The sequence below is a fragment of the Sebastes umbrosus genome, chromosome 2, assembly GCF_015220745.1.
Source record: "Sebastes umbrosus isolate fSebUmb1 chromosome 2, fSebUmb1.pri, whole genome shotgun sequence".
Lineage (NCBI taxonomy): Eukaryota > Metazoa > Chordata > Actinopteri > Perciformes > Sebastidae > Sebastes > Sebastes umbrosus.
Window position 1 is genome coordinate 39,527,601 of NC_051270.1, and position 11,125 is coordinate 39,538,725.

At 44.4% G+C, this 11,125-nt stretch overlaps 1 protein-coding gene across 1 annotated transcript; it reads right to left on the minus strand.

The window, feature by feature from the left end:
- Positions 1-763: 763 nt before the first annotated feature.
- On the minus strand, positions 764-2,409 carry LOC119478989 (cleavage and polyadenylation specificity factor subunit 6-like). The gene is made up of 3 exons (XM_037754111.1): positions 2,161-2,409; positions 1,724-1,885; positions 764-1,471 (listed from the first exon to the last, which is right to left on the minus strand). The coding sequence occupies exons 1-3, from the start codon at positions 2,407-2,409 to the stop codon at positions 764-766; spliced, it is 1,119 nt and encodes a 372-aa protein (XP_037610039.1).
- Positions 2,410-11,125: the final 8,716 nt, after the last annotated feature.

Genomic DNA, 11,125 nt, shown 5'->3' on the forward strand with positions numbered 1-11,125 from the left:
ATTTACATAAACTGCTTGGGTGATAATGTTCAAAATTCATCTTTCCATTTTTATGCGGATGATACTGTTATTTATTGTTGTACAGCTACCCTCAGTATAGCTTTTAAGTATCTGCAAAATGCTTTCAACACAGTCCAAACTCAGCTTTACCAAATGAAGCTTGTACTGAATGCTGGAAAAAACAAACTTATTGTCGCGTTTAGGATGAATTGAACATTGAACCCAAATGCAGAGTAACTGGCAGGACAGGTAGTTTTTAAATAAAAGCGAGCTTTAATTAAGCTGAAAAAACGGATCCAAAACCACAAAAACAAGGAGGGGAACAAAATACAAAGAAACCACAAAGTACAAATGAAACACACCAAAAAAACCAAACTGAGAACAACATGAAACTACAAACCAGAAGAGACTAGGAACACGGGCAGGAGGAACACTAGGACCAGAACCGGAGGAAACAAGAGACACGGAGAACAAGGTAGACGGGGCTGGGAAGACAAGACGAACCGACAAGGACAGAGGGGAAACACACAGACTTAAATACTAGACAAGATTACACACAGGTGAAACAAATCAGGGCGGGGCAGACAATCAACAAAAGGCGGGAAAACAAACAAAGGAGGGAAGTAAAACCAGACAAGACACAGGAGGAGTGAACTACCAAAATAAAACAGGAAACACCGGAAAAATATACAAAAACACCAAATCCAAAATCACAAAAGTAAATAATAAGCTGGCACAGCCAGAACATGACATCGCCTCCCCCTCAAGGGACGGATCCCAGACGTTCCACAAACAGAACCGGGTGGGCGGAGGGGGGTCCGGAGGAGGGACTCCAGGAACATTGGGCACCGATTATCTCAGGCGGACGGCCCGAGGGCAAAACCGGGACAGAGTCAGGGAACTCGGGCGGACGGCCTGAGGGCAGGGCAGAGACAGAGCCGGGAAACTCCGGTGGATGACCCGGGAGCAGAACCGGGACAGAGTCTGGGAACTCGGGCGGACAACCCGGGGGCAGGGCAGAGTCAGATCCGGGAAACTCAGGCGGACGGCCCGGGGGCATGGCAGAGACAGTGCCGGGAAACTCCGGTGGATGACCCGGGGGCAGAACCGGAACAGAGTCTGGGAACTCAGGTGGACGGGCCGGAGGCAGGACAGAGTCCGAACCGAGAAACTCCGGCAGATGACCCGGGGACAGAACCGGGACAGAGTCTGGGAACTGGGGCGGGCAGCCCGGGGCCAGGGCAAAGTTCGAGCCGGGGAACTCGGGCGGACGGCCCGGGGGCAGAGCAGAGACAGAGCCAGAAAACCCGGGGGCTTGGAACTGTGGCCCAGCAGTCACAGGAACACCGAAACGGAGGTCGGCCAGGCCCCCGATAGGAGACGTGGAACGGGGTTCGGCCAGGCCCCCGACAGGAGATGTGGAACGGAGGTCGACCAGACCCCCGACAGGAGACGTGGAACGGAGGTCGGCCTGACCCCCGACAGGAGACGTGGAACGGAGGTCGGCCAGACCCCCGACAGGAGACGTGGAACGGAGGTCGGCCTGACCCCCGACAGGAGACGTGGAACGGAGGTCGGCCAGACCCCCGACAGGAGACGTGGAACGGAGGTCGGCCAGACCCCCGACAGGAGACGTGAAGCGGAGGTCGACCAGACCCCCGACAGGAGACGTGGAACGGAGGTCGGCCTGACCCCCGACAGGAGACGTGGAACGGAGGTCGACCAGACCCCCGACAGGAGACGTGAAGCGGAGGTCGACCAGACTTCCGACAGGAGACGTGAAGCGGAGGTCGGCCTGACCCCTGACAGGAAACGTGGAACGGAGGTCGTCCAGACCCCCGACAGGAGGCGTGGAACGGAGGTCGGCCAGACCCCCGACAGGAGGCTTGGAGCAGAGGTCGGCCGGACCTCCGACAGGGCGCTTGGAGCAGAGGTCGGCCGGACCTCCGACAGGGCGCTTGGAGCAGAGGTCGGCCGGACCTCCGACAGGGCGCTTGGAGCAGAGGTCGGCCGGACCTCCGACAGGGCGCTTGGAGCAGAGGTCGGCCGGACCTCCGACAGGGCGCTTGGAGCAGAGGTCGGCCGGACCTCCGACAGGGCGCTTGGAGCAGAGGTCGACCGGACCGCCGACAGGACACTTGGAGCAGAGGTCGGCCGGACCGCCGACACAGGAGTAGGCTTGAATTCGGGTTGAACACTGAGAAACTTAGGAGGACGCCGCCTCTGAGACCCACGCTTCCTTCTGGGAGATCCAACCCCTAGCATGGCATCCGGCTTGAAGCTAGTGTCCTGGATGCTAGCATGGCGAGGATTAGACTGGAAACTTAGTGGGCCTCCCAGGGCAAGGCGGGTTCCTAAGAACAGATCTGGGGCTGATGCTAGCTTAGAGCTAGCTGACTGCTGGGACATGGGCTGGAAGGTCAGGAAGCCAATGTTAACAGTCTGTAGTTGAGAATGGTGATTTGTAGGCAGAGAGAGCTGATGGGTGTGCATGAACTGGTTCAGTCTCTTTGTAACAATGTCTAAGTGGGGCACAAAATGGCTCACCCATGGCTTCTCCTTAAAATATAGCCTCTGCACAGCAAGCTGTTCCAAGATGGGACTCCAAGCATAAGACTCAGCAGAAGAGAGTCTTTCCACAGTCCTTTCAAAATTACAAACTTTCAAAAAAAACATTTGCAGCTCTGCTGGGTCCATTTTACTGGTCGGTTCGTTCTGTCGCGTTTAGGATGAATTGAACATTGAACCCAAATGCAGAGTAACTGGCAGGACAGGTAGTTTTTAAATAAAAGCGAGCTTTAATTAAGCTGAAAAAACGGATCCAAAACCACAAAAACAAGGAGGGGAACAAAATACAAAGAAACCACAAAGTACAAATGAAACACACCAAAAAAACCAAACTGAGAACAACATGAAACTACAAACCAGAAGAGACTAGGAACACGGGCAGGAGGAACACTAGGACCAGAACCGGAGGAAACAAGAGACACGGAGGACAAGGTAGACGGGGCTGGGAAGACAAGACGAACCGACAAGGACAGAGGGGAAACACACAGACTTAAATACTAGACAAGATTACACACAGGTGAAACAAATCAGGGCGGGGCAGACAATCAACAAAAGGCGGGAAAACAAACAAAGGAGGGAAGTAAAACCAGACAAGACACAGGAGGAGTGAACTACCAAAATAAAACAGGAAACACCGGAAAAATATACAAAAACACCAAATCCAAAATCACAAAAGTAAATAATAAGCTGGCACAGCCAGAACATGACACTTATGGTCTTTTCTAACTCTAGGAAGATGGAGTTGAATCAGAGTCTCCACATACAAATACTTGTTTTTTTTAATTGATGACCACCTCTCTTTTAAACCTCATATACAAAGTCTGGTGAAAAAGTTGAAATTGAAGTTAGGTTTTAATTTTAGAAACAAGTCTTATTTTTCTCTTGATGTCAGACGGAAACTGGTTGAAGCGACGTTCTCGCCTGTTCTTGACTACGGTGATCTGCTTTACATGAATGCATCAGTCCATTGTCTCCATATGTTGGATACTGTTTATCACTTATATCACAGCGCTTTAAGGTTTGTTACAAACTGTAAAGCTCTCACTCATCACTGTATATTGTACTCCAAAAGTCAATTGGCCTGCTCTGTCAATATGTCGGCATTTAGCCATTGGTATGTTTTTATCTATAAGGCCATTCTGGGTAGACTCCCCTGTTATTTATCTGTCTTTCTAACCAGAAAACATGGTAACCATGGGTTACGGTCTCAGGACAAGATGCTTATGACTGTTCCCAGAGTTCACACTGAGTTGGGAAAGAAGGCCTTTATGTTTTCTGCACCATTTGCATGGAATAGCCTGCAAACTGAACTTAAACTCCAGGACCTAGTCACTCTAAATTAATTTAAAGAAGGTCCCTGGGACCTTCGCGCCGCCGGGACCTCCGCGCCGCCAGCACCGCTGCTTTTGCCAGACAACAGCGGGCTACAGCGCTCCAGAGAGCGGGGAGGACAGAGAACAGGTGGTCGGGTGTCAGCTACGCGCAAAGCAGCGGAACAAAAACACAGACACATCTCCGACGGTATGATAATAATGCACCTTGCGTGCCTAGTCTACATACAGTAGAGCACAGAGGCCGTTTCCATGCTGACAAGCGACGTGTCTGCCTGTTTATTCACCTGAGGGGCGCAGCGATCCCAGCTGGACGTCAGTAGAGTAGGCGGTCCTTAATGTGGCCCAGGACGCATTCACTACACACTGCTAAAAGAATGTGGTCATATGTGGCCCAGACCACATCTGAATGTGGTCTGAAAGATCCGATCTCATTGCATCCTCAATGCGTCTTGAGTGTGGTCACACCTGTACTTAGAGCTGTCCACTTGGGATCCGATCACTGAGGACGCATGTTAATACCAGGTGTGAACAGGGACACAGAGACAGACAACCATTCACACTCACATTCACACCTACGGGAAATTTAGAGTCAACAATGAACCTAACCTGCATGTCTTCGGACTGTGGGAGGAAACCGGAGTACCCGGAGAAAACCCACGCTAACACGGGGAGAACATGCAAACTCCACACAGAAGGGCCCCAAGCCTGATTCGAACCTGCGTCCCTCTAGCTGTGAGGCGCCAGCACTCTTGAAAAAGAGATTTTAATCTCAATGGGTCTAAACCTGGTTAAATAAAGGTTAATGAAATGAAATGACTTCACTACAGTCTTTTTTTTTTTCAAACCAGATCTGGACATACATAACATAATGATGAGGGCTCCTTCCTGTTGCTGTGTTATGTTTCATTATAAAAAGTCTTTCCAGTGTGACGTGTGAGGATTTCTCTGCAGATGGTTATCAGTATCACAGTTTAATATACCTTTCACTTTATCTACCAGTTTCCTAGAAAATCATGTTTAACTTTCTTCCCCAACTGTGCAGTTAAATAAGTGAGATACCATCAGGTAGGAAAGTTAATCTACTGCCCATGAGAAACAGTGATGACAGATTCTATATCTAAGCTCCTTTTGTTTAACGTTGTTCATGAATGAATTTGCAAATTGCTCTGATCTGAAAATACAAAGTGCTCTCTCACTCCTCGTAACAGACTGGGTAAGAGGCTGGACTGATGTGAATTGGTGAGAAACAGCCAGGAGTAAGAATCTCTTTCCTGACATCAAAAGACTGCTGTCTCACTTCTGTCAGCTTATAGGCAGGGAGGGATGACAGAGGGCCGCCAGGCAGACACATATCCCTCTGCAAGCTGAGCCCACAGAGCGCTCTGCGTTGAATGGATGATGATGCCGAGCGATGCCTGAACCACAGTGAAACCCTGGGTACATATAGTGCCAAAAAGAAAACTGAGACAACGTCCACTGTCCCAGCAATCGAGTTTTGGTTCCTGCAACAGGTTTTTCAATTATGACCTATAAAATCGTCTTGATTTTTAATTGATCTTGATTCTTAATTCAAAACAACCTCCAAAACTGTTTTAAAGGTCCCATATTATAAAAAAGTGAGATTTTCATGTTTTTTTTATTGAAAAAGCAGACTTAAGTCCTATATAAATACTGTGAAAGTATCAAAAAACTCAATCCACAGGGAAATACACACAGTCCGTATTCAGAAACTCTGCATTTGAAACAAGCTATCAGGATTTCTGTCCATTTGTGATGTCACAAATATACAATATTTAGACCCTTTACACAGTTTTAAATGTAAACATTCTAAATGTGTCCCAGTTTATTCCTGGTTGCAGTGTATGTGAAAGTCATCAGCTGACAGGAAGTAAACATGGACCCAAGCTGTTGCCTATAGCAACGCAATTCTGTTGCAATTCTGTTGCAGTTCTGTTGCAATTCTGTTGCAATTCCGTCGCAATTCCGTCAAAAAAAACGTGCATTTCAGACAGAGGGTAAATACAGGTATATTCATGCTAACAGTATGAGGAAAATAATGTTTTTATTTAACATTACAGCATGTAAACATGTTCTAATAGAAACACAAAATACAAGTATGAACCTGAAAATAAGCATAATATAGGACCTTTAATATCAGAGTTTTCAGAGTGAGGGATCAGATGAGCATCACATTTCAGTTGTATGGCTTATACTCATGGATGGAAACCTCTCTCTGACCTTACTTTACTAGAATATTTCCATTTTCTGATACATTATACTTCTACTCCACTACATCTCAGCGGTAAATATTGTACATTTTACTCCACTACATTAATCTGACAGCTTTTTACTTTGCAGATTACAGTTTTGCATTCCTTTCCTGTCCAGTGAAAGCTGACAATGGTTGTTTTTTTTCTTCTTTATGAAAAGTTGACTTTTTACAGAAACGTAGTTCTCACAGGTCAGCGAAGCTACAAACATATGATGATCTTAAAGAATATGATGTATTGCTGTAGATTAAACTAGCGGACTGGATCCTGGTATGGCAGACTGCTGTACGGGTCCTTCAGGGCTGCTCCAACAAGCTGACTGTTGCGTTAGCTAACACTAGTAGCTAGCTACAGCTCAATAAATAGGCCTAAATAAAAAGGATTTATTTTGTTATGTGTTTAAAAGTATTTCACAATTTACGCGTTATAATTAATTTCCTGATATGCTGCCGTCTGATACTTTACTGCCAGCTCATCACGTACTATACAGCGGTAGAGACTGAAAAGGACATTTAGACATCATCATTGGACCAACTCGCTGTCAATCTTGTTCTGCTGGTTGTTGATTGGTAACAAGCAAGCAAACAGGAGGTTATCCTGCTTTGGAGCATCATTTGACGTGTTTTGGCCAATCACAGATGAGCTTGAAAAAAATTAAATGCATTGAGTTGATACACTATAAGAGGTCCCGCCCCAAGGGAGGACGGGGACCTGCCGTCCTCCTCTACCCCCCCAAGATGACCACAACCACTCAGGCTGCCCTTCCCCCTCTGCCCTGCAGGTGTCGCTGTTGAAGCATTTTAATTAGACTTTATTAGATAATGGATTTTTTCCAAAGAAGAGAGAAAAATATTTTATATATAATACTGAGATTTGGTGATAGTTTATTTCAACCAATTACTCTTTTTTATATTTTGATTTTTTTATAAAACTTCCGTAATTGCAGAAAAAAGTTTTTACATTCGGTTGAGGTGGTTTTTGCCTTTATCAAAAAACAGTTGCACTAAATGTATTATAGAAACGCCTTTGCTGAATAAGTTCTGACGTAGCGAACATTTGAGATCCTCTGGCAGGGCCCTACTAACAGTTCCAAAATCCAAACTTGTTAACAAAGGTGACCGGGCTTTTGCTTTCCGGGCCCCTCAGCTGTGGAACTCCCTACCTGAGGATCTCAGGCAGGCAAACTCAGTATCTTCCTTTAAATCTCTTCTTAAGACACTTAAAGTCATAAAGTCACTTTTAGATTATGTTTTTTTTTTTTTTAAAGGGACTGTTTGTAACTTCTTACACGTATATAAATCAATCTGGGTCGGTGTCCCATGTGCGCTGGTGTGTGGCTACACTGTTCAGACTCAGACTCCAACACAAACTACACGAAAGCACCAAAACCGCAAAGTTATATCTAGTGAAGCCAGAGGACGCGGGGGAGACAGTAGCTTTGGTCTCCAGGGCCAGAGTTTCTGCTGTACGCTGCTCCGCTGCCTGCCTGCTTACCTTCACTCACACGCCGCGCTCGTGCATCGCGCACACTCCACACTGCAGAAGAATTAGTTTAGCTCTGAGAATATCTCGTGAATGTACAGTGGACGTTTGTGCAGAAATAAAGAGAGAGACCTTCGTCTGGTCAGCTAACATTACTGCCAAGCAGGTGAAATATAGAGTGATATTGTGGTTTTAGCTGACGTGTGTCGCCTCACTGTTTTGAGCGATGCTCGTTATGTCTATGTAGAGCGAACACACGGGCGAGCAACAGGACGCTGACTTTCGTTGACTTAACGGGCGTCGCTGTTAACAAGCATTTCTGAATCTTACAAACAGTCCCTCTAAAGGTCCCATATCATGCTCATTTTCAGGTTCATATTTGTACTTTGTGTTTTTACTAGAACATGTTTACATGCTGTAATGTAATAAAAAACGATATTCTCCTCATACTGTCGGCCTGAATATGCCTGTATTTACCATCTGTCTGAAACGCTCCGTTTAGTGCATTTCAAAGGAATTGCAACGGATTGCTAGGCAACAGTTTTGGGTCCATGTTTACTTCCTGTCAGCTGATGTCATTTATATACACTGTAACAGGAAATAAACTGAGACACATTTAGAATGTTTACATGTAAAACTGTGTAATGGTCTAAATATTGTATATTTGTGATATCACAACTAGACAGAAAGCCTGATGGCTTGTTTCAAACGCACAATTTCTGAAAACGAGTTGTTTGTATTTCTCCGTATATTGAGCATTTCAATACTTTCACAATATTTATATAGCACTAAAACCTGCTTTATAAAAGATATGAAAATCTTACTTTTTACAATATGGGACCTTTAACAACATAGAAAACATAATCCGTCAGTGTTGTTTCCTGTATGCTGTAGCAGAGTTGTATATAAATGTAACTAGTCAAGGCTGACTGTCCAGTAGCCGTATTTACCCACTCTTACCTCCCTCCTCTTGTCCTATAAACTTTGACCATGGAGAACATTCAAACACATGATACTTACTGCGACTGCAATGTCAGACAATTCACTTATTGTCAGTGTTCACAGTTCTGACCTCAGCGCTTTACTCTTGTTTACTGGCAGCATTGAGGCTCATGTAATTGGGTAGGCTTTCCCCTGGTCCCTATTTTGGTCGGGTAACAGCATGTGAGCTCCTTCCTGACTTGTGCTCTTTTATCTCTCCTGTATATTTTGCAACAAGTGGAGGAGCAGTCCGTTCTCATCAGGGCCTGAAAAGAGCCTTTGTTTGGCTCGGAACACCTGGACAGAGTTATCGCAGCGGTTCAGACTCTCCCTCCTTTCCCTCTTCCTTCTCTTTCTCCCCCCTCTTTTTTTCTATCAGTCCATCTTTTCCAATCTGAATTGTTCTCTCCTTCTCCCCTCCCCCCTCTCTCTCTTTTACACTCTGTCTGTGTGTCCAACTAGAGTAGTGTGACTGCAAGTCCAGACAAATAATAGACAGTGCTTTAAGGTTAAAGAGACAGCAGCACAAGGTAAGAATGACATTCATAGCGGTCATATCTAAGAAATTCTCACGACTGAGACCAGCAGTCAGGAGTATTCACCAACTTCAGCGTTTTGCTTTTTGTTTGCCATGAAGGCAGTCTTTCCCGAACTGTAACTTAAAGCTGCAGTAGGCGGGATATTTTTGGCATCATTGGGCAAACATTCCATTATAACCTTTCAGCATATTGTAATTCAAGTGAGAGACTTCTGCACCTCCTCATGGCTCTGTTTTCAGGCTTTAAAAAATCGAACCTAACTGACCAATCACAGGTCATTTCAGAAAGAGAGTGTTCCTATTGGCTGGGCTCCAGCCATGTGAGCAGTGCTTGCTATTCCCTCAACTGATCTCAACATGGCTGCCGGGTCACAAACTTTCTCATTTTACAGCTAAACAGTACACTACAAGATGATTCTGAGAACATCTGAGGAGAGAAATAGGCATTAACGTAACAGAATATTGATTCATATTTGATCAGCGCTGCCTAGTTTGACCGGCCGGCTCTCATAGTCGGCAGCCGGAAGACAGAGTCCAGATCAGCTCTGATTGCTTGTTTTCCTCCGGTCTGTGAAATCTTACAGATGCTGTTAGGAGCACCGGAGGACACCGGAGGAAACCGGAGGACAAAGAGGCACATGATTTTTCTTCAGATTACCTGTTTCATGTACTACTGTCAGGATATAGCAACCGTTTTATAAAAATAACTTTTTTTAATCATATTTTCTCCAATCTATCCTACTTCAGCTTTAAGTTTTTAAACTTAAAATACTCAGTTTTTTTATCAACCAGTCCCTGAAATTAGTCATTTGAACCCTAACATTACATTATTTCTGTGCTACATATCTTATCCCCACAATATAATATAGTAATTTGTATGCTTGACACAATGAATTGGTTTCCTTATGAATCATATGTGCGCTGAATAAATGGAATAGCTTAATTACACCCCTCGTTTTCAGCTTAATGTTTTTTATTTTTCATTTTTTTGTATCGGACTGAGATACACTCGGGTCTTATAGCTGCAACTTTAGTTCTTTGTAAATCCTTCTAAATCCCCTCAATTCAATTTTGAGGCTGTACTTTCTGTTGGTGTCGAACCAGAGTTATACAGTTATATTGCTATAAAATGTTATAATCATTATATCATGTGTTTCCATATATGAATGAGCAAAAATATGACAGTACAACAACACATCAAAGTACAACCTCGTCATCATATCACATTTACTACTTGTGCTGTTGTGTAGGACTGAAGCAACAGAAGTGTCTGTTTCTGTAGGTCGCTCAGCATAAATATACTATACATTTTGCTCAGTGCAACACCAAAAAATGAAACACAGACGATATGCAACTTGTTCAGTGATGCATCAGGTTGTAATGTAAGGCTTGTGCAGGTGTTCATGATATATACTGTACATATATGATAATTTTTTTTTCTTTTTAGTTATTATGAGTAGTACTTCTACAGTAATTGCCTCCTATGTCATATTCATTTCCTGCATGGACAACGTACACATTATTTCCTATTTATTTACTTCATCATAGAGTTCTTATTTATTTTATATCATAATATTTTTTACGCAATATATTATTTCTCGACCTATATGTTGTTTTTATTACACTTTAATATTGTGAAGATTTGGTTTTCTTTGTTTTGATATTGTTATTTTGCACTCCATAAAGCTTAGTCACATGATGTATGGACTTGCATGTGCAAAATGCCGCATTGTACATATATTTTCACTCATACACCTCCGCTATATAATTCTCTGTATTTGCTTTGATGTGCTGCGTCGCCCCAGTTTTCACACACACACACACACACACACACACACACACGCACACACACACACACACACACACACACACAGACACACTACTGCTTAATGCTAAAAAAAATGGGGCATCCAACAATGTGACTTATGTAGATTGTGTGAGGAGGAAGAGGA